At 47.6% G+C, this 22,133-nt stretch overlaps 1 protein-coding gene across 1 annotated transcript in view; it reads right to left on the bottom strand.

The window, feature by feature from the left end:
* Nucleotides 1-22,133, bottom strand: part of paplna (papilin a, proteoglycan-like sulfated glycoprotein) — a 216,004-nt gene that overhangs the window by 170,455 nt on the left and 23,416 nt on the right. Inside the window, exon 2 of the mRNA XM_086002352.1 lies at nucleotides 9,279-9,394. Within this exon, the coding sequence (XP_085858478.1) occupies nucleotides 9,279-9,394 (116 nt within the window). The remainder of the gene's footprint in view (nucleotides 1-9,278; nucleotides 9,395-22,133) is intronic.

Here is a 22,133-nt window from a genome sequence, read left to right as displayed (position 1 = left end):
CTTGAAAATAGTTTTGTCAAATAAAATGTAGCTCAAAAAAAGTTCATGCTGTACCATAGTTTGAGGTCAAATGCACAATTACTCCAAGTTGTTTTTCCCACATATTCCTGGTGCATGCTGTGGGTTTTTAAAAAAAAAAATCTGAACTTGCTGCCGAAATGTAGCCCAAAGAAAACATTCATTAAAAAATCATAATTGATTAAAAATTGCCAATGTTTTCTGGATGTTTATCATTTACAACACCAATAACTTGCATTTATATAGCACCTTTAATGTAGCAAAACGTCCCAAGGCACTTCACTGGACTGTAATCAGACAAAAATGGACACCGAGCCACATGAGATATTAGGACAGGTGGTCACAGAGGTAGGTTTTCAGGAGCATCTTAAAGGAGGACAGAGGGGCGGAGAGGTTTAGGGAGGGAATTCCAGAGCTTAGGGCCTAGACGGCCGAAGGCACGGCTACCAATTTGCAAGAGGTAGGCAGCTCTACATCGAGTTACAATCAACAGTAAATATTGCCCATGGTCTATATTGAATATGTTGGCGGGGGGGGGGGGGGAAAGATGCGGTCTGAAGTGTGGGCCGAGGGTCGTGTGTTACCCTCACATCCAGTCAGTACAGCCATTGAAAGTCAAGTGAGAGTGGTATTTATTTGAATTCTGTGTGGTCAGAATCCCAATATTTACTGGGTAAGTTCTAAATCAGAATACCTGTGTTAGCAAATGAAGATATATTCAAATGATAGGAGACATGGATTTATATCTGCCCTTTCACACTTCCATCACCCACAAATTACAGAAAGGATCTTCTTCTTAGGCAGTCCCTCGGAACCGAGGATGACTTGCTTCCACATTAAAAATGAGTTCGGAGGTGACAGAGTCCAATGCGGGACCTACAGTCTCTGTCACAGGTGGGGCAGACGGTGGTTGAAGGGGCGGGTGGGTGGGGTGCTTGGGTTGACGTGCACTCCTTGTGCTGGGCTTCCGCTTGCTCCCGAAGAGACTCGAGGGGTTCGGCGCCTTCCCGGATGCTTCTCCTCCACTTTGTGCGGTCTTGGGCCAGGGATTCCCAGGGGATGTTGCACTTTTTCAAGGAGGCTTTGAGGGTGTCCTTGAAGCGTTTCCTCTGCCCACCTGGGGCTCTCTTGCCGTGCCGGAGCTCCGAGTAGAGCGCTTGTTTTGGGAGTCTCGTACCAGGCATGCGGACAATGTGACCCGTCCATCTGAGCTGATCGAGCATGGTCAAAGCTTCGATGCTGGGGATGTTGGCCTGAGCAAGAACACTGACATTGGTGCGCCTATCCTGCTAATGGAATGCAGGATCTTGCGGAGGCAGTGTTGGTGGTACCTCTCCAGAGATTTGAGGTGCCTGCTGTACATGGTCCATGTCTCTGAGACATACAGCAGGGCGGGTATCACTGCTGCTCTGTAGACCATGAGCTTAGTGCCAGGTTGGAGGTCCTGGTCTTCAAACACTCGCTTCCTCAGGCGACTGAAGGCTGCACTGGCACACTGAAGGCGGTGTTGGACTTAGTCATCGACATCTGCACTTGTTACATAGAAACATAGAAGATAGGAGCAGGAGTAGGCCATTCGGCCCCTCGAGCCTGTTCCGCCATTTAATGAGATCATGGCTGAACATCCAAATTCAGTACCCTGCCCCTGCCTTCTCCCCATATCCCTTGATCCCTTTAGCCTTAAGAAATATATCTAACTCCTTCTTGAATATATTTAATGAATTGGCCTCAACTGCCTTCTGTGGTAGAGAATTCCACAGATTCACCACTCTCTGGGTGAAGAAATTCCTCCTCATCTCAGTCCTAAATGGCTTACCCCTTATCCTTAAACTGTGACCCCTGGTTCTTGACTCCCCCGCCATCGGGAACATCCTTCCTGCATCTAGTCTGTCTAATCCTGTTAGATTTGTATAAGTTTCAATGAGATCCCCTCTCATCCTTCTAATCTCTAGCGAATATAAGCCTAATCGACCAATCTCTCCTCATACGTCATTCCTGCCATCCCAGGTATCAGTCTGGTGAATCTTCGCTGCACTCGCTCCATGGCAAGAACATCCTTCCTCAGATAAGGTGACCAAAACTGCACAGAATACTCAAGATGTGGTCTCACACCAAGGCCCTGTACAACTGCAGCAAGACATCCTTGTTCCTGTACTCGAATCATCTCGCTATGAAGGCCAACATACCATTTGCCTTCTTAACCGCCTGCTGCACCTGCATGCTTACCTTCAGTGACTGGTGCACAAGGACACTCAGGTCTCGTTGCACTTCCCCTTCTCCCAATCTATTGCCGTTCAGATAATAATCTGTCTTCCTGTTTTTGCCACCGAAGTGGATAACCTCGCATTTATCCACATTATATTGCATTTACCATGCATCTGCCCAATCACCCAACCTGTCCAAATCATACTGGAGTTTCTTTGCATCCTCCTCACAGCACACACGCCCACCCAGCTTTGTATCGTCTGCAAACTTGGAGATATTACATCTAGTTCCCTCATCTAGATCATCATTAATATATATTGTGAATAGCTGGGGTAGTAGTCTCCCGAGGTATGGAAAGTGGTCCACGTTGTCCAAGGCCTTGTCATGGATTTTGATAATCGGGGGGGCAGCACTGTGTGGTGGGGGCAGGTTGGTGGAGGACCTTTGTCTTACGGATGTTTAGTTTAAGCTCCATGCTCTCGTACGCTTCGGTGAAGGTGTCGACGATGGTTTGGAGTTCGACCTCCGAGTGAGCGCAGACACAAGCGTCGTCTGCATACTGTAATTCGATGACAGAGGATGGGACGACCTTGGATCTGGACTGGAGGAGACGGAGGTTGAACAGTTTCCCATTTGTTCTGTAAATTAGCTCCACTCCAGCGGGGAGCTTACTGAGGGCGAGATGGAGCATTGCAGCAAGGAAGATCGAGAAGAGCGTTGTTGCGATGACACAGCGTTGCTTGACCCCGGTCCGTACGTGAATTGGGTCTGTGGTGGAACCATTGGTCAGGATCACGGCTTGTATGTCATCGTGAATCAGGCGGAGGACGGTGACAAATTTTTGAGGGCAGCCGAATTTGAGGAGGACACTCCATAATCCCTCAAAGGATATAGAGGTACTGGAGAAGGTGCAAGAGAGATTCACAAGGATGACACCAGAACGGAGAGATTATAACTAGCAGGAAAGATTGAACAGGCTGGGGCTCTTTTCTCTAGAAGAGAGAAGGCTGAGTGGTGACCTAATAGAGGTCTTTAAAAATAAGAAGGAATTCGATAAGGTAGATGTAGAGAAGATTTCCCAATTGTGGGAGAGTCCAAAACTAGGGGCCATAAATATAACTAATAAGGAAAGGAGAAATGTCTTTACCCAGAGGGTGGTGAGAATGTGGAACTCGCTACCACAGGGAGTGGTTGAGGTGAATAGCATAGATGCATTTAAGGGGAAGCAAGATAAACACAAGGGAGAAAGGAATAGAAGGATGTGCTGGTAGGGTGAGATGAAGTAGGGTGGGAGGAGGCTCGTGTGGAGCATAAACAGACATAGACTGCAGCACAGAGCATAACCACAGATTGCAATTTTAACAGAATGCAGTGTAAACAGAGTGGGAAGTTGAGAATTTGGAGAGAGAGTGGGAATTTGATGCAGAGGGGGAAGGAGGTGCTCCTTTTTGTCTTTAATACTTGTAATGGTTTGTATAAGTCTGGGGCAGTAAGTAGTTAAAATTTTGTTCAGTGTTTTAGCGCTTAGGTGTGTTTAAAAAAAAACTTAACAGACTAAAAAATAATTACCTATAAATAAACATAAACTAAGATGAAATCCCAAAGATAAAGAACTAGGAATGAGGATAATTAAACCGGGTGGAAAAAAAGAGATTTTCCAGTAGCGTCCACTGGGCTGGGGTAAAGAACCCCCGGACCCCGAGACCTCACAGGACAGCAGGTTGGTGATTGGTTGGTGAGGAATACATTCTTTTGCTCTCTAAGCGAGGGGACTGGTGTAAACGAGAAACTAGGAACCTGTAGCTAATACTTTATTAAATTATTCATTTAAACTAGTTAAATTAATTAGTTTAAAAAAAACTAAATATAAACCAAGTGAATTAATTACATAAAACGTTAATTCATTAAATATATAAAACAAGGTTAGATAGAGATGGCAGTGCAGGAAGTGCAACCACATCAGTACTAAGTGTCTGCAACTCGAGGGACTTCAGCTCAGAGGTGTTGAGCTGGAGTCCGAGGGGCAGACATTGCGATGCATCAGGGAGGGAGAGTGTTACCTGGACATTTTGACCCAGGAGGCAGTCACATTTCTTAGGTTAGGTAGTGGTTTAGATTTGGTTAGTGGTCAGGGACAGGAGGATGTGACTGCGAGTCAGGCAGGTAAGAGGACCGTAAATGCAGTGGTGGAGGAGCCTCGGCCTTTGTCATTATCCAACAGGTACGAGGTACTTGAGGTGGATGAGAACAAAGAATGCAGGGAGTGGGCAAGTTGACGAGAGCACTGTGGTACAGGAGGCCATTCAAGTGGGGGGTGGGGGGAATAGTGGTAGGGGACAGTATAGTCAGGGGGACAGATACTGTTCTCTATAGTCGTGACCGGGAATCCCGAAGGTGATGTTGCCAGGGTTAAGGACATATCCTCGCGGCTGCAGAAGAATTTGGAGCAGGAGGGGGAGGATCCCGTTGTTGTGGTCTAGGTAGGAACCAACGACATAGGTGGAACTAGGAATGAGGTTCTGCTGAGGGAGTTTGAGGAGCTAGGGTCCAAATTAAAAAGCAGAACTTCAAAAGGTAATAATCTCTGGATTATTACCTTAGCCACATGCAAATTGGCATTGGGACAAGCAGATCAGAGAGTTAAATGTGTGGCTGAAAGAGTGGTGTGGGAGGAAGGGGTTTCAGTTCATGGGGCACTGGCACCAGTACTGGGGAAAGAGGGAGCTGTGAACTTGGGATGGGCTCCACTTAAAACAGGGCCGGGACCAGTGTCCTGGCGAACTGAATAACTAGGGCAGTAGATGGGGCTGTAAACTAATAAGGGGGAAGGAGGGTTAGGTATGGGTAAATCTATAAGTCTGAAGAGCAAAGTCAAGGCTCTACAAGAGTAGGGATTTGGGTGAAATAAAGCAGATTGTGTCAGGAAGGGACAGAGTTTAACAATGGTAATAGGACATTAGCGATTAAGGCCACATCAGGGAAAAGTAGTAAAAAGTTGAAATTAAAGGCGCTATATCGGAATGCACAAAGCATCCGTAACAAGATAGATGGATTAATGGCATAAATAGAGATGAATGGATTTGATCTAGTAGCCATTACTGAGACATGGTTGCAGGGTGACCAAGGTTGGGATCTAAATATTCCAGGGTACTTGACTTTTAGAAATGATAGGCAGAATGGAAAAGGAGGTGGGGTAGCCCTGATAATAAAGGATGAGATAAGTAGTGAGAAAGGCTCTTAGTTCCACCTACATCCTGATTTTCTGGGCTAAGAAACAACAAAGGGCAGAAAACACCAGTGGGAGTATTTTCTAGGCCCCCTAACAGTAATCATAGAATCATAGAATGGTTACAGCACAGAAGGAGACCATTCAGCCGGTCAAGCCTGTGCCAGCTCTCTGCTAGAGTACTTCAGCTAGTCCCACTCTCCCGCCCTTTCCCCGTAGCCCTGCAATTTTTTGTCTTTCAGGTACTTATCTCCCTTTTGAAAGCCATAGTGTTGGACAGAGTATAAATCAGGAAATTATAGGAACATGTAACAAGGGTAATGCAATAATCCTGGGGGAACATTAATCTTCATATAGACTGGGCAAACCAAACTGGCAAAAGTAGCTTGGAGAACGAGTTCACGGAATGCATTTTAGACAGTTTTCTAGAACAATATGTTGAGGAACCTAGAAAATACTCCCACTGGTGTTTTCTGCACTTTGCTATTGTAAATCTAATATTGTGTAATGAGACAGGGTTAATCAGTAATTTTACAGAAAAGGATCCTTTGGGGAAGAGTGATCATAATGATAGAATTTCATATTAAGTTTAATATGGTTAAGTCCAAAACTAGGGTCTAAAATTTAAACAAAGCCAATTACAGGAGGTATGAGAGGCGAGTTGGCTGAGGTAGATTGGAATATTAGATTAAAAGTTATGATGACAGATAAGCAATGGCAAATATTTAAAGAAATAATTCATAATTCTCGACGAATATACACTCCCTTGAGGAATAAAAACACCATTGGAAAAGTGGTACAACCGTGGCTAACTAGAGAAGTTAAGGATGGTATTAGATGAAAAGAGGCTTACAATGTTTCCAAAAAGTAGCAAGCCTGAGGATTTGGGGGGGGGGGGGGGGGGGGGGAAAGGGTTTTAAAAATCAGCAAAGGATGACCAAGAAAGTGATAGAGGAAGAAAATAGAATGAGAGTAAACTAGCAAGAAATATAAAAACAGATTGTAAGCGCTTTTGCATGTAAAAAGGGAGAGATTAGTGAAAGTAAACATGGGTCCCTTAGAGGCAGAGACAGGAGAAATTATAATGGGGAATAAGGAAATGGCAGAGATGTTAAACAAATATTTTGTGTCTGTCTTCACAGTAGAAGACACAAAGAACATACCGGAAATTTTGGGGAACCAAGGGTCTATGAGAGTGAGGAACTTAAAGTAATTAATATTAGCAAAGAAAAAAATACTGGAGAAATTAATGGGACTAAAAGCCGACAAATCCCCAGAACCTGATGGCCTACATCCTAGGATTTAAAAAAAGGTAGCTGCAGAGATGGTGGATGCATTGGTTTGGATCTTCCAAAATTCCCTAGATTCGAGAACGGTCCCCGTGGATTAGAAGGTAGCAAATGTAATCTCGCTATTCAAGAAAGGAGGGAGAGAGAAAACAGGGAACTACAGGCCAGTTAGCTTGTCATCAGGAATAGGGAAAATGCTAGAATCTATTATTAAGGACACGGTAACAGGACACGTATGCAGCAAGACCTGGACAACATTCAGGCTTGGGCCGATAAGTGGCAAGTAACATTTGCAAGTAACATTTGCACCACACAAGCGCCAGACAATGACCATCTCCAACAAGAGAAGGTCTAACCACCTCCCCTTGACAGTCATTGGCATTACCATTGTCGAATCCCCTGCCATCAACATCCTGGGGGTCACCATTGACCAGAAACATAACTGGACCAGCCACATAAATACTGTGGCAACAAGAGCAGGTCAGAGACTAGGTATTCTGCGGCAAGTGTCTCATCTCCTGACTCCTCAAAGCCTTTCCACCATTTACAAGGCACAAGTAAGGAGTGTGATGGAATACTCTCCTCTTGCCTGGATGAGTGCAGCTCCAACAACACTAGAAGCTTGACACCATCCAGGACAAAGCAGCCCACTTGATCGGCACCCCATCCACCACCTTAAACATTCACTCCCCCCACCAGCGGTGTACCGTGGCTGCAGTGTGGACCATCCACAAGATGCACTGCAGCAATGCGCCAAGGCTTCTTCGGCAGCACCTCCCAAACCAGTGACCTCTTCCACCTAGAAGGACAAGGTAGCAGGTGTATGGGAACACCATCACCCCTAAGTTCCCCTCCAAGTCACACACCATCCTGACTTGGAAATTTATCGCCATTCCTTCATCGTTGTTGGGTCAAAATCCTGGAACTCCCTCCCTAACAGTACTGTGGGAGTACCTTCACCACATGGACTGCAGCGGTTCAAGAAGGCGGCTCACCACCACCTTCTCGAGGGCAACTAGGGATGGGCAATAAATGCTGGCTTTGCCATGGCGGAGCAGGCTTGAGGGGCCATATGGCTTACACCTGCCCCTATTTCTTATGTTCTTATAGACCAGTTGGGCCAAATGGCCGGTTTCTGTGCAGTAAATGCTATGTAAAACACTTGGACACCCCTGCTATGGATTATCTCTGTTTTTTAAATTACTATACCCTTCTATTTAAGGGAACACCGCCCTAAGTTAGCACACTGGATCAGCACAAAGCAAGGAACACTTAACAGCACCCGTTCAAAATCACTCGGGTTGATACTCAGAGTCTCACGCAGTCTCCACCTGTCATTTTAATAAACCTACAATTTAACCAACTGAAACAGGAGGCTCAAAGCTGTGGTTTAACCATTGGAAGACAAAGACTTCCATTATATCATTACAGCAGTACTCCACATGGAATGTGCACCTCACACCTAAATGATTGTGTAGGAAATGTAGCGCTGTCACATGATATGAATGCTTAGGATAGCATAAATCAGGAGAACCTACTTCCACTGGCAGGAAGGTCGGTAATCAGAGGACACAGATTTAAGATCATTGGCAAAAGAACCAGAGGCGACAGGAGGAGAATTTTAATTTTTTTAATGCAACGAGTTGTTGTGATCTGGAACGCACTGCCTGAAAGGGCGGTGGAAGCAGATTAAATACTATCTTTCAAAAGGGAATAGTTGGAGAGGAATAATTGCTGGGCTATGGGGAAAGAGCAGGGGGAGTGAGACTAATTGGATAGCTCTTACAGAGAGCCGGCACAGGCACGATGGGCCAAATGGCCTCTTTCTTTGATGAACGTTTCTATGAGTCTATAATTCTATATACCCCACTTCATCACGTCAGCTGTGGCTCAGTGGGTAGCACACTCGCCTCCATTGCAGTGCTGAGGGAGTGCTGCACTGTCGGAAATGCCGTCTTTCGGATGAGACGTTAAACCAAGGCCCCGTCTGCTTGTAAAGGAAAAGCCATAATTCAGAAAGATGCATCATCCTATGAACAGGTTTCTGATATTATTAATACATGACATACTGGGTCTTAAAAGTCTGGAAAGCCTCGACGACAAAGGCTGCAAACAGAACACAGGCTTCTGAGATAAAATGAAGTGTTAACACAAAAGTTGTAAACACCACACAAGCTTTTGAAATGGGAATTGGTTTGTTGATACAAAAACAATGGCTCTATTGAAACAAACAGTCTGGTGATTCTGAACCTCTGGTTCCCAAAGCTCTCCACCACTGGTTTTCCTCACCTCATGTCTGGGTCTGTTGTAGAGATTGATTGCTGTGATTAGACAAAAACTCCATTATCCTTATATCATGTGACTGCCAGGAAGGCAAACGAGATGGACCGTAGCCTTTTTTCGTCTAACAGTTCCTACGTTCCTAGACTTCTCGCTTTTGCAGGTAAGGTTCTAAGCTTACCTCGTGTGCATATGGACATGGTGAAGAGAATGGTGCAGAGTTTCATGACCAAACAAGTATAAAAAGACGCGTTACTTACCGATAGGAATAACAGCGACGCTCTCGGAATGTCACACCAATACCACAGGTCCGGCTGCACTCCCCCCACTCTCCCCAGGGACCCCAGTAATCAGTCTGACGTCTTTTTCTTAAAGCCTAGGTGCAATCAGCAGGAAACAATGCTTTAAAACGGGAACTTATACAACAACAGCAACAATGTGCATTTATATAGCGCCTTTAATGTAGTAAAATGTCTCAAAGTGCTTCACAGCAGAGTATTAAAATTAATTTTGACACTGAGCCAAAGGAGGAGATGTTAGAACAGGTGATTAAAAGCTTGGTCAAAGAGGTAGGTTTTAAGGAGCAGCTTAAAGGAGGAGAGCGAGGATAGAGAGGTTGAGAGGCGGAGAGGTTTAGGGAGGGAATTCCAGAGATGGAAGGCACGGCCACCAATAGTTGAGCGATTAAGATCAGGGATGCACAAGAGGCCGTAATAAAAGGAGCGCAGATATCTGGGGGGGGTTGTGGGGCTGAAGGTGATTACAGAGATATGGAGGGATTTGAACACAAGGATGAGAATTTTAAAATTAGGGATTGCTGAACTGGGAGCAAATGCAGGTCAGTGAGCACAGGGGTGATGGATGAATGGGACTTGGTGCGAGTTAGGACATGGGCAGCAGAGGTTTGGATGAGCTCAAGTTTACAGAGGGTAAGGAAAAGGAAAATGAAAATGTTTTCAAGGCTACAGGAAAAGAGCAGGGGAGTGGGACTAATTGAATAGCTCTTTCAAAGAGCCAACACAGACATGATGGGCCAAATGGCCTCTTGTGGTGCTGTATCATTCTATGAAAGGAATAGAAGGGTATGCAGATAGGGTTCGATGAAGAGGGGTGGGAGGAGGCGGCTCGTGTGGAGCATAAACCCCGGCATGGACCAGTTGGGCCGAATGGCCTGTTTCTGTGCTGGGAGTTCTCTAATTCTGTGTAATAACAGCCACTTAGGTGAGGGATCCGATGGCAGCCATTCCCCATGGAACCATAACACAGGAAGGAGGCAATACATTTGGGGGGGGGGGGGGGGCACAAAGAGGAAAAATGGCAGCCAGAAAATGGACAAACACTAACAGTTTGAATAAATGATGTTCAGAATAGTTAAACTGCTTGGTTGCAAACCCCAAGGAGACAATTTGAAGCTACCACCGCAACCTCACCAACTACAGGAAACTCTTTGGTATCTGGCACCTACGGGACGGTGCCGGCTGATTAAAAATTCCGAATAACGGAGAGGCATACCAACCAAGGTACGAGAGCCCCGTTACACAGCGCACCAGTTACATGGCCACAGATCCAGGAGTCCCTGTTACACGGCCACAGGTGCAGGAAGCCCGGTTACACAGCCACAGATCCAAGAGTCCCTGTTACACGGCCACAGAGCCAGGAACCCCGGTTACACGGCCACTAATATACAATAAAACTTACCTGAACCTACTCCTGAATTTTGCCGGTTAATAGAGATTTCCGGATATTAATGTGCCGTTTAAACGAGAGTTTCCTGTACTTAGCAATTTTGCACCACATTACAGACCACAATAGTTTAGCGAGTGTAGTAAAACCAACTGTCCTATAATCCCCTGGTTTATCCCAGTCTCCTTTACGAAGAGCGGTGTCACATTTTGCACCTTCGAGTAATTTCCCTTTCCACAGAATTATGGAAAATTATTGTCATTTGTCGCCATAACAACGACTCCAGGATTGCCCTGGAGTCTCCAGGAATTGAAGATTAATCTCCAGACAATGCTGTGAGCCACCCAGGAGAAAAATCAACAGGAGCATTAAAAAAACAACTAAGTGTAGTGGTTCGTGTAGATCGCCACTAAATAAGAGAGTTTGACTTCGACGAACTTTAAATAAGTTGTTTATTTACAGGAACAGGCTAATTACAGCAGGTAAGATAGCAGGTAAGATGGCTGACTGTAGGAGCACCGTGCTGTAGGTCTCGTCCCAGCGGGGACTCCACGAGGACCGAGTTCGCAGTCCTGTGGGGAGCGTGATGACGTCATCACGGTGTTCGTGTTTCCCGCGCTTAGGGCGTCACGTGATGCGCGTCGTTGGCCGTTGAGGCCGAAGTCGTGAGGCCGGGCTGTGCCGGTGCTTGCTGCAGGAGCGGAAGATCGCGTCGCTCCTGTCGGCTGGCCATTGAGGCCGAAGACGCTAGGCCGGGCTGTGCCGGTGCACGCACATCACGTCGTACGTGACATGACGTCAGCGCGCGTCTTAAAGGGGCAACGGCCCCAAAGGGTAAGTTAAACATACAGTAAGGTAAGTTAAAGGGAATTGTGTGTCTCAATGTAAGGGACAACCAGTGGTACCGCCACATAGGCCCCCCCAGAATTCGCTTTAATGAAAGGCCAAGGATGAGATGGTCTGATGAGCTGGTGGTCACGTGCTGTCTCGACTTGGTAGGCGAGGTATGAGGATGCGGCTCGTGAGCGGATCCTTACGCGCGTCGTGGCGAATAAAACGTATCCATCAGGCGAAGGACCGTGGAGACATGCGAAACAGCAGGCCTTGACAGAGTGACGGGCAGGTTGGGCGGACGCGGGCGATGTCTCCGTTGATGTTGAAACAAGTCCTTGTTCCGATGAAATCTGCAGGAACGCCGACGGGCGATCCAGGAGGACTTGACTGGTGAGGTCAGTGAACTCGCCGACAGGTGAGCGAAACCTTCGGGAGGCTGGAACGCACGGAACGGTGCGTGCCATAGTGCTACGACGATAACACAACGGAGGGTGAAGAGTTGCTGCGTTGATCAGTGATCGGTGAGGCTAGCAACTTTCACGTGGCTGATCGCGGCCGCAGGATGCCCGTTGGACCCGTCCGCGATGTGTGCAGCTTCAGTAGACGTTTGCGTTTGTTAAAGGGAAAACTGGAGAAAGGGCGGCAACGGTCCAGGTTGTTGTTGCTTTCAGGAGGGGTTAACTCTGCCTGGAGGGCGGCAACACTTATAACAGTTGTAGATTTAGGAGAAAACAGCTGGGAGGGCGGCACGCTTTTTGTTCACGCCGAATCGTGCAGTAGGTAACACAACCAGCAAGCTGAAGGGCTGGTGCGTCGTCGGCGGAAAAGGAGTCGTCGGTGTTCACGAGGGATGTGTCCTCGTGCGCGAGGAGTGCGTCCTCGTGTTTTGCGGGGGCGAGTCCTCATGGTATCCCCGTGGGGCGTGCTCCGATCTTGTGGGCCTGAACATGCTGTACCCCGCGCTTGGAGAGATGTATACTTGCTGTTGCTTTGGATGTAGAGGCGGACGATCCGTGTGGCGGTAGAAGAGTCGAATACGGAGACCGTGAGCACGTGCGTGGTCTGTGCCGCATCGATGTTCTCGGCGAACGGGGCTTCTACCGTCATAAAGCACGAGGGAGACCGTGGCTCCCTGGATTGCGGTAGCGACAGCAGAACGGCTGATGCTTCCATAGCGTGCTTCGTTTGTGAAAGACGTTCACAAACCCACCAATTGTAGCGCTGGTGGACGACGGTTGCCGTTGGTCGTGCTCTACCTCTGTGAAATCGTTCGTGAAAAACGGGCTCACCTCCAAGCTGCGCTTCCGTTGCGAAGACATTCGCAAAGACGGGGTCACTTGTGGTGGAATCGGTGTTAGGCGGTTGCTGTTCCGTGGTTGTTCGTTGGTCGTCTTGTGGGAAGATGAGGGTCAGGCTGCGCGTTGCTACCGTGAAAATCGTTCACAGATACGGGTTCACCAATTGTAGCGTTGGAATTGATGAACTCCCATACTCACGTCGTTGGGTCACCAATGTAGCGGTTCGTGTAGATCGCCACTAAATAAGAGAGTTTGACTTCGACGAACTATAAATAAGTTGTTTATTTACAGGAACAGGCTAATTACAGCAGGTAAGATAGCAGGCAAGATGGCTGACTGTAGGAACACCGTGGTGTAGGTCTTGTCCCAGCGGGGACGCCACGAGGACTGAGTTCGCAGTCCTGTGGGGAGCGTGATGACGTCATCACGGTGTTCGCGTTTCCCGCGCTTAGGGCATCACGTGATGCGCGTCGTTGCGTTGCTGGCCGTTGAGGCCGAAGTCGCGAGGCCGGGCTGTGCCGGTGCTTGCCGCGGGAGCGGAAGATCGCGTCGCTCCCGTCGGCTGGCCGTTGAGGCCGAAGACGCTAGACCGGGCTGTGCCGGTGCACGCACATCACGTCGTACGTGACATGACGTCAGCGCACTAGGGCGCGTCTTAAAGGGGCAATGGCCCCAACAGGTAAGTTAAAGGGGCAACGGCCCCAAAGGGTAAGTTAAACATACAGTAAGGTAAGTTAAAGGGAATTATGTGTCTCAATGTAAGGGACAACCAGTGGTACCGCCACATAAGGCCCATAATTTCCAATAGGAGCCTTCCTGCGTGCGGAGGCCTCCAATCGGGAAAAAATCTACGCCCTTACCCGAGGGCTCCCGAGGTCCGGCCATTTCCACTTCTGGGCCTCTCCACGACGAAATGTGCAGGGCCCTCGTATCCCAGGGGGAATGCGGTTCGCAAGCGTCCCTGGGATCACGTAGGCCAGGCGAGCCAATGGGAGAGAAGGGAATCTCCCTTCATACTTTAGACAGATAGACCTGTCAAAAGTATGAATGGGGATCACCGAAAAAAGACATCAAAACATTAAATAAATTTTTTAAAATCACTTTTAAAAAGTGTTAAAATTACATTAAAATATTTTAAACGAAAATTTAATTTTTGAAAAAAATTGAAGTTTTTTTACAAGGCTAAAAATAAACTTTAAAAAAAGTATTTTTAAATTATAAATGAGTGAAAAACATTTTTTTTTAACTTTTTTAAACTCATGCTGGTAAAAGCAAGCCTTACACCTGCTTTTGCCAGGCGTAGATTTTTTGAGTGTTTTCAGCGGGTGGAGGTTCTGTAGAAAGCGGAACTCTGCCCTCAGAGGCCCTTCTCCAGCGCAGGCATGCGAGCGATCTTGAAAGATCAGAAGTGCCAGTTTTCAGCGCATGCGCTTCGCTTGCCTGAAACTGGCATTTCCGATGTCCGTATGGGCATGTACACAGCTCGCACACACCCGTAGGCATCGGAAAATACGGCCAATGTTTTTGTTTCATTTTCTTTGCACACTTTTAGTTATATAAGAACATAAGAAATAGGAGCAGGAGTCGGCCAATCGGCCCCTCGAGCATGCTCCGCCATTCAATAAGATCATGGCTGATCTGATCCTAACCGCCAATCCACTATCACAGAACCATCTCCTGAATCTAACAGAATTAGACACACGAAATAGGAGCAGGATCAGGCTACACGGCCCCTGGGCCCGCTCCGCTACCCACAGGGCCATGACCGATCCGGACCTAGACTCATGTCCAAATTCCTGCCTGCTCCCCGTAACCCTTAATTCCCTTTACTTCTAGGAAACTGTCTATTTCTGTTTTAAATTTATGTAATGATGTAGCTTCTACAGCTTTTGGGGGCAGCATATTCCATGGACCTACCACCCTCTGAGTGAAGTAGTTCCTCCTCATCTCAGTTTTGAAAGAGCAGCCCCTTATTCTAAGACTATGTATATAAATATTGGAGATGGGATAAAAAGGTTGTTTGACTTGAGAGTCAAGAAACATCCAATCACATAATGAAGAGTCTGCTCTCTTTCTGATTGGCTGCGGGAAGGCGGGGCACGGCGAGGATGGACGTGTCGGGCGACCAATGGGGAGAGTGGGGGGTGGAGAGAGAGAACTCGGCTGTTGGAGGCAGGCGGTCATGTGATGACACCTCCAGCAATACATCCAACCAGAGTTGACAACTCTAATAACAACTGTGGCTACACTTCAAAAATAATTCTGTGAAGCAGTGTCACAATGAGCAGATGATGGATTCCTAGGGACAGAAACAGGAGACATTCATTCCATCTTAGGCTTCAGCTTTGATCCCAGGCCCACTCTCACTTGACATAAATAGCCCAATTGTCCGGTCATGTACAGAACCGATTTGGTTCAATGGAGGTTTTATCCATCCAGGCCTATCCAGACCTACTGGAAAGCCCCAATGTACATTTGGGGAGATGCAGCACTTATTGAAAGGGAGGAGTCACCAAACAAAAAAATCACAAAAATGAAGGATTAATCCTTTTTCCATTCTGTTTTGTGAATTCTGGCATTATCTGTCTCAACCGACCATACTAATGAAATCATGTATACGGGATGGTTTCCTGGGCCAATATGTTGAGGAACCAACTAGAGATCAGGCCATCTTAGACTGGGTATTATGTAATGAGAAAGGATTAATTAGCAATCTTGTTGTGCGAGGCCCCTTGGGGCGAAGCGATCATAATATGATCGAATTCTTCATTAAGATTGAGTGAAGTATTTGACTCAGAGACTAGGGTCCTGAATTTAAATAAAGGAAACTACGATGGTATGAGGCGCGAGTTGGCTAGGATGGATTGGGGAACGTTACTTAAAGGGTTGACGGTGGATAGGCAATGGCAAACATTTAAAGATCACATGGATGAACTATAGAATTTCTTCATCCTTGTTTGGCATAAAAATAAAACAAAGAAGGTGACTCAACCGTGGCTAACAAGGGGAATTAGGGATAGCATAAGATCCAAGGAGAGGACATATAAGTTGGCCACAAAAAGCAGCAAACTTGAGGATTGGGAGCAGTTTAGAATTCAGCAAAGGAGGACAAAGGGATTAATTAAGAGGGGGGAAATAGAGTATGAGAGTAAGCTTTCAGGGAACATAAAAACTGACTAAAAGCTTCTATAGATATGTGAAGAGAAAAAGATTGGTGAAGTCAAGCGTAGGTCCCTTGCAGTCAGAATCAGGGGAATTTACAATGGGCAACAAAGAAATGGCAGACCAATTAAATACATACTTTGGTTCTGTCTTCACAAAGGAGGACACAAATAACTTTCCAGAGATGTCAGGGAACATAGTGTCTAATGAGGGGGAGGAACTGAATGAAATCAGTATTTGTAGGGAAATGGTGTTAGGGAAATTGACGGCATTGAAGGCTGATAAATCCCCAGGGCCTGATAATCTACATCCTAGGGTACATCAGGAAGTGGCCCTAGAAATAGTAGATGCATTGCTGATCATCTTCCAAAATTCTATAGACTCGAACAGTTCCCATGGATTGGAGGGTAGCTAAAGTTACCCCACTATTCAAAAAAGGTGGTAGAGAGAAAACGGGGAATTATAGACCGGTAAGCCTGACATCGGTAGTGGGGAAAATGCTAGAGTCCATTATAAAAGATGTAACAGCAGAGCACTTGGAAAAATGTGACAGGATCGGACAAAGTCAACATGGATTTACAAAAGGTAAATCGTGCTGGACTAATCTACTGGAAATTTTTGAGGATGTAACTGGTAGAATAGATAAGGGAGAACCAGTGGATGTGGTGTATTTGGACTTTCAGAAGGCTTTCGACAAGATCCCGCATAAGAAATTAGCATGTAAAGTTAAAGCACATGGGATTGGGGGTAAGGTACTGACTTGGATAGAGAACTGGTTGGCAGACAGGAAACAAAGAGTTGGAATAAACGGGTCTTTTTCCGAGTGGCAGGCAGTGACTAGTGGAGTACCGTAGGGATCAGTGCTAGGACCCCAACTATTCACAATATATATTAATATAGGGAACTAGATGTAATATGTCCAAGTTTGCAGACGACACAAAGCTGGGTGGGCATGTGTGCTGTGAGGAGGATGCAGAGAAACTCCAGTATGATTTGGACAGGTTGGGTGATTGGGCAGTTGCAGTATAATGTGGATAAATGCAAGGTTATCCACTTTGGTGGCAAAAACAGGAAGGCAGATTATCTGAACGGCAATAGATTGGGAGAAGGGGTAGTGCAACGAGACCTGGGTGTCCTTGTGCACCAGTCGCTGAAGGTAAGCATGCAGGTGCAGAAGGTGGTTAAGGCAGCAAATGGTATGTTGGCCTTCATAGCGAGAGGATTTGAGTACAGGAGTAAGGATGTCTTGCTGCAGTTGTACAGGGCCTTGGTGAGGCCACACCTTGAGTATTGTGTGCAGTTTTGGTCGCCTTATCTGAGGAAGGATGTTCTTGCCGTGGAGGGAGTGCAGCGAAGATTCACCAGACTGATACCTGGGATGGCAGGAATGATTGGGTCGATTGGGCTTATAGTCGCTAGAGTTTAGAAGAATGAGAGGGGATCTCATTGAAACTTATAAAATTCTAACAGGACTAGATGCAGGAAGGATGTTCCTGATGGCAGGGGAGTCCAGAACCAGGGGTCACAGTCTAAAGATAAGGGGTAAGCCATTTAGGACAGAGATGAGGAGGAATTTCTTCACCCAGAGAGCGGTGAACCTGCGGAATTCTCTACCACATAAGGCAGCTGAGGCCAATTCATTAAATATATTCAAGAAGGAGTTAGATATATTTCTTAAGGCTAAAGGGATATGGGGAGAAAGCAGGGGCAGGGTACTGAATTTGGATGATCAGCCATGATCTCATTAAATGGCGGAGCAGGCTCGAGGGGATGAATAACCTACTCCTATCTTCTATGTTTCTATCATAAGGAGCAGGAGTAACTCAGGTATAAGGGAGATCAACTGACTGGAACTCATGGGGTTAACGACTGGTTGCATACCAGTGGACAGACTTAGGCCAGAATTTTCTTTACCTGGGCGAGACAGGTGCGGCCAGTCGGTGTGGCGGGACCCCGTTGTTCTTTTCATCGTGCTCCTCAGAGCAACTTTCCCTTAATGCCACCTATTAAGGCAGTCCTGCGCATTTCCCAGCCCTATTAAATAGTGCAGGTCTGATGACATCATCGATGACTCGTTTCCAGCCAGGATATTTAAAGGAGCCTTGGCCACATTGCATTTGAAGGTTGATCTCGGAGTGTGCAGGCTGTACTTTTTAGCTTTTGGGTGTTGCTCAGCCTTGCACCCAGGACTGCACAGGCAGAGGGCTGCACCCAGGACTGCACAGGCAGAGGGCTGCACCCAGGACTGCACAGGCAGAGGGCTGCACCCAGGACTGCACAGGCAGAGGGCTGCACCCAGGACTGCACAGGCAGAGGGCTGCACCCAGGACTGCACAGGCAGAGGGCTGCACCCAGGACTGCACAGGCAGAGGGCTGCACCCAGGACTGCACAGGCAGAGGGCTGCACCCAGGACTGCACAGGCAGAGGGCTGCACCCAGGACTGCACAGGCAGAGGGCTGCACCCAGGACTGCACAGGCAGAGGGCTGCACCCAGGACTGCACAGGCAGAGGGCTGCACCCAGGACTGCACAGGCAGAGGGCTGCACCCAGGACTGCACAGGCAGAGGGCTGCACCCAGGACTGCACAGGCAGAGGGCTGCACCCAGGACTGCACAGGCAGAGGGCTGCACCCAGGACTGCACAGGCAGAGGGCTGCACCCAGGACTGCACAGGCAGAGGGCTGCACCCAGGACTGCACAGGCAGAGGGCTGCACCCAGGCTCTCCGATGACTCCCTCCATATGCTTGTGGAGGGAGCGAGAGCACGCAGGGAGGTCCTCTTCTGTTTTGACGGGCGCAAGAGACCTCCCCAGGAGACCAAGAGACTGGCTGGAGATAGCAGAGGAGGCAACAGCAGGGATGTTGTCAGGAGGACCTGGGTGCAGTATCGGAAGCGCTTCAATTATCTCATTAGATCTGGAAAGGTGAATACAAAGCGACACTCAACTTCATCCTGCTGTGCCTCTCATCACATCCCCATCACTCTGCCTTCCCAACCCTACTCCTGCACATCCTTACTCACACCAACTTACCTTGCACCTCCACCCATCCCTCCCTCCCTATCTACATTATCACATTCCCAGTTGACTAGCCACCCCTCACACTCACCCTCATCCTAATACAATCATACCAACACACACCACACAAGGAGGCCATTTGGCATTGCCACCCCACTCCATCATAGTCACCCTCTACAGATGTAACCCATCCATTTCCTACACTCATTCCATCACTCTCACTCAGCCTTCTCTTCTTTCCCTCCTTGCAGGAGAAGGCAGCCCACAATAGGAGGGAGAGGAAGAGAACCGGAGGAGGCACTCCATCATTTGCCACGTTAACAGCAACAGAAAAGTTCGCCCTGGACGTCATTGGAGTCGCAGAGCAGCTGGCGACAGCAGTCACTCATATGGGGACCAATGTCAGCAGCCATTGAATGTTCATCATGTGCATAATGGTATCTGCACCCATTTCTGATAGATGAGTTAAATATGTCCTCTTTACTCTCCCACAGGTCCATCAAGATCACCCCCTCAGCCCTCCCACTGTCCAGGAGGAAGAGGAAGATGACTCCCCAGAGGAGGCTCCAGCCTCAGAGTGCAGCGCCACCAGACATGAGCGCACCCAGCACCAGTGCAGAAACACACACCTCGGTGGGTGCCACGAGAGATAGAGCAGTGTTGTCACCTGGTGTGTCACAACTCACAAGTGAGCAAGAGCAGATGGTGGAGACAGGGACAGCAGTGGAGACTCCTCGCCGGAGTGTGCAGGATGCTCCCAGCTCTGCTCAGCTGCATGCAGACGCTGAGCCACGGAGGCCATCCAGAAAGAGGCCGATCCTGGAGGTGCAGAAAGAAGTGCAGGAGGCTCTGACAGGTTTTGCGACCTCGGTGTCTGCAAATGTGCAGAGAATGGAGAAGTCCATCTCCAACATGAGCACAAACGTGTCGCAGGCGATGGTGACTGTAGGCTCGTCCATGGATAGGAACCTGCATGGAGCAGCTAATGCGCCACTCACAGGAGCACATGGTCTCTATGGAGAATGTAAAGTCTGTGTGTTCTAGTTGTAATTAATAACACACAGACTACAAGATTAAAGTTCAACAGGTCTTTACTGGTTGGAGGTCAGGACTATATGAAATACAATCTTACTACACAGTGCTTATATACCGGTGGTCACCACCGGTACTACGTATACAGCAGCCAGAGAAAGTAGTACATCTCTTAAGGTGGAACAGGCTTAAATTCTCTTAAGGTGGAACAGGTTACATACACCACAATCCTCCCTTTTTAGCTTAATAGTCATATCCCCATTTAACATAACATCATAACATATATAACTTCAGGTATAAACAGTTCAAAGGTTCAGTCTCTCAGGAGGCCTTCTGATTCAGTTTGGATAACGCCTTTCAGTGGTCTCTGATTCTTGTTGCTGAGGTGACTCTTCTTGTTGGTTTCCTATGTATTGGACGTCATCATCAGGTACAGTCCCTGCCGAGGTAGATGCTTCAGGTTCATTAACGTCTTCCACAGTTGTCTCTGTCGCAACCATGGGTTCGACCCTTGCTCTTGATTCTACCAGTTGATCCGCATGACGCCTTATCACATTGTTACCAATATCTACTGTGTACATCAGAGGTCCTTGTCTGGCCCGAATTGTTCCGGACTGCCATTTTTCGTTTCCATAGCCCCTTGCCAACACTGGTTGTCCTACTTCGAAACTTCGGGTGGACTTGTTATTAATATGCCGGAACTGTTTGTTTTCCACTTCCCTCCGCACATTTGGTTTTAACAAGTCCAACCTGGACCGCAACCTCCTGTTATAAAACATCATGGCAGGACTTTGGTCAGTCACTGCATGAGCGGCGTTTCGATACGCCATTAGGAAATTGTCCACCTTGTGCTGTAGCGGAATCTGGTCATCGTTCATGGCCTTTATGAATGTTTGGACAAATCTCTCGGCCAACCCGTTTGTCGCCGGATGATATGGGGCAGAGGTATAATGTTTCACCCCATTCTTCTTTAAGAATTTTTGGAATTCTTCCGACACGAACTGTGGTCCGTTGTCTGAACAGATCTGTTCTGGCAATCCGTTCCTTGCGAATATTGTTCTTAACACCGCAATTGTCTTTTCTGAAGTAGTGGTATTCATCTTGATCACTTCTGGCCATTTGGAATGTGCGTCCACCGCAATTAGGAACATGGGGTCCATGAATGGACCAGCAAAGTCAATATGTACGCATTGCCATGGGGCTGAAGGCCATTCCCATGGGTGTAGTGGTGCGATCGGAGGTGCATTTTGCACTTTTTGGCACCCAGCGCAGCTTTTCGTCAACTCCTCTATCTGTTGGTCAATACCCGGCCACCATACATAAGCCCTAGCAAGACTTTTCATCTTAACTCCCCCCAGATGACCTTCATGCAGTTCCTTTAGAACTCTTTCCCGTAACTTGGGAGGAATAATCACTCTTGTCCCGTACATCAAAGTACCATGGCAGACGGACAGCTGGTCTCGCCTTGCCGAGAATGCCGGTAACAGAGGATCACCACGTGTTGGCCATCCTTTCACTGTCATCTCGTAGACTCTGGACAGTGTCGGGTCGTTCCTGGTTTCTCTTTCAATACTTGCATTGGTGACTGGTAAACACTCGATGATGGTCGAATGAAATAACTCAACAGGGTCAACTTTCGTCGTTTCTTCTTCTTCAGGTAGTGGCAGGCGCGACAGCCCATCAGCATTGCCATGCTGCTTCGTACCTTTGAATTCTATTTGATATTGATGCGCCCCTAGGAAAAGGGACCATCTCTGGAGACGCTGTGCTGTCATCACTGAAACACCCTTCTTAGGGTTAAAAATGGATACCAACGGCTGATGGTCTGTCAGAAGTGTGAATTTTTGGCCCTGCAGGTAATGATTAAACTTCTTCACTCCCCATACAAGGCTGAGAGCCTCCCTATCGATCTGCGCATAGTTGCGCTCAGCGGAGGTCAATGATCTGGATGCAAACGCGACTGGCCTTTCCGTGCCATTTGGCAACTTGTGTGAGAGTACTGCCCCAATACCATATGGAGAAGCATCACAAGCCAACCGAATAGGCAGTGTCGGGTTGAAGTGAGCCAACACTTCCTCCGAGGTGATCA

The sequence above is a fragment of the Somniosus microcephalus genome, chromosome 12 (assembly GCF_052327205.1).
Source record: "Somniosus microcephalus isolate GS21.2 chromosome 12, FLI_Smic_1.0, whole genome shotgun sequence".
NCBI lineage: Eukaryota > Metazoa > Chordata > Chondrichthyes > Squaliformes > Somniosidae > Somniosus > Somniosus microcephalus.
The sequence above is the reverse complement of the archived record's forward strand: the minus strand, read 5'-3'. Positions and strand labels throughout refer to the sequence as shown.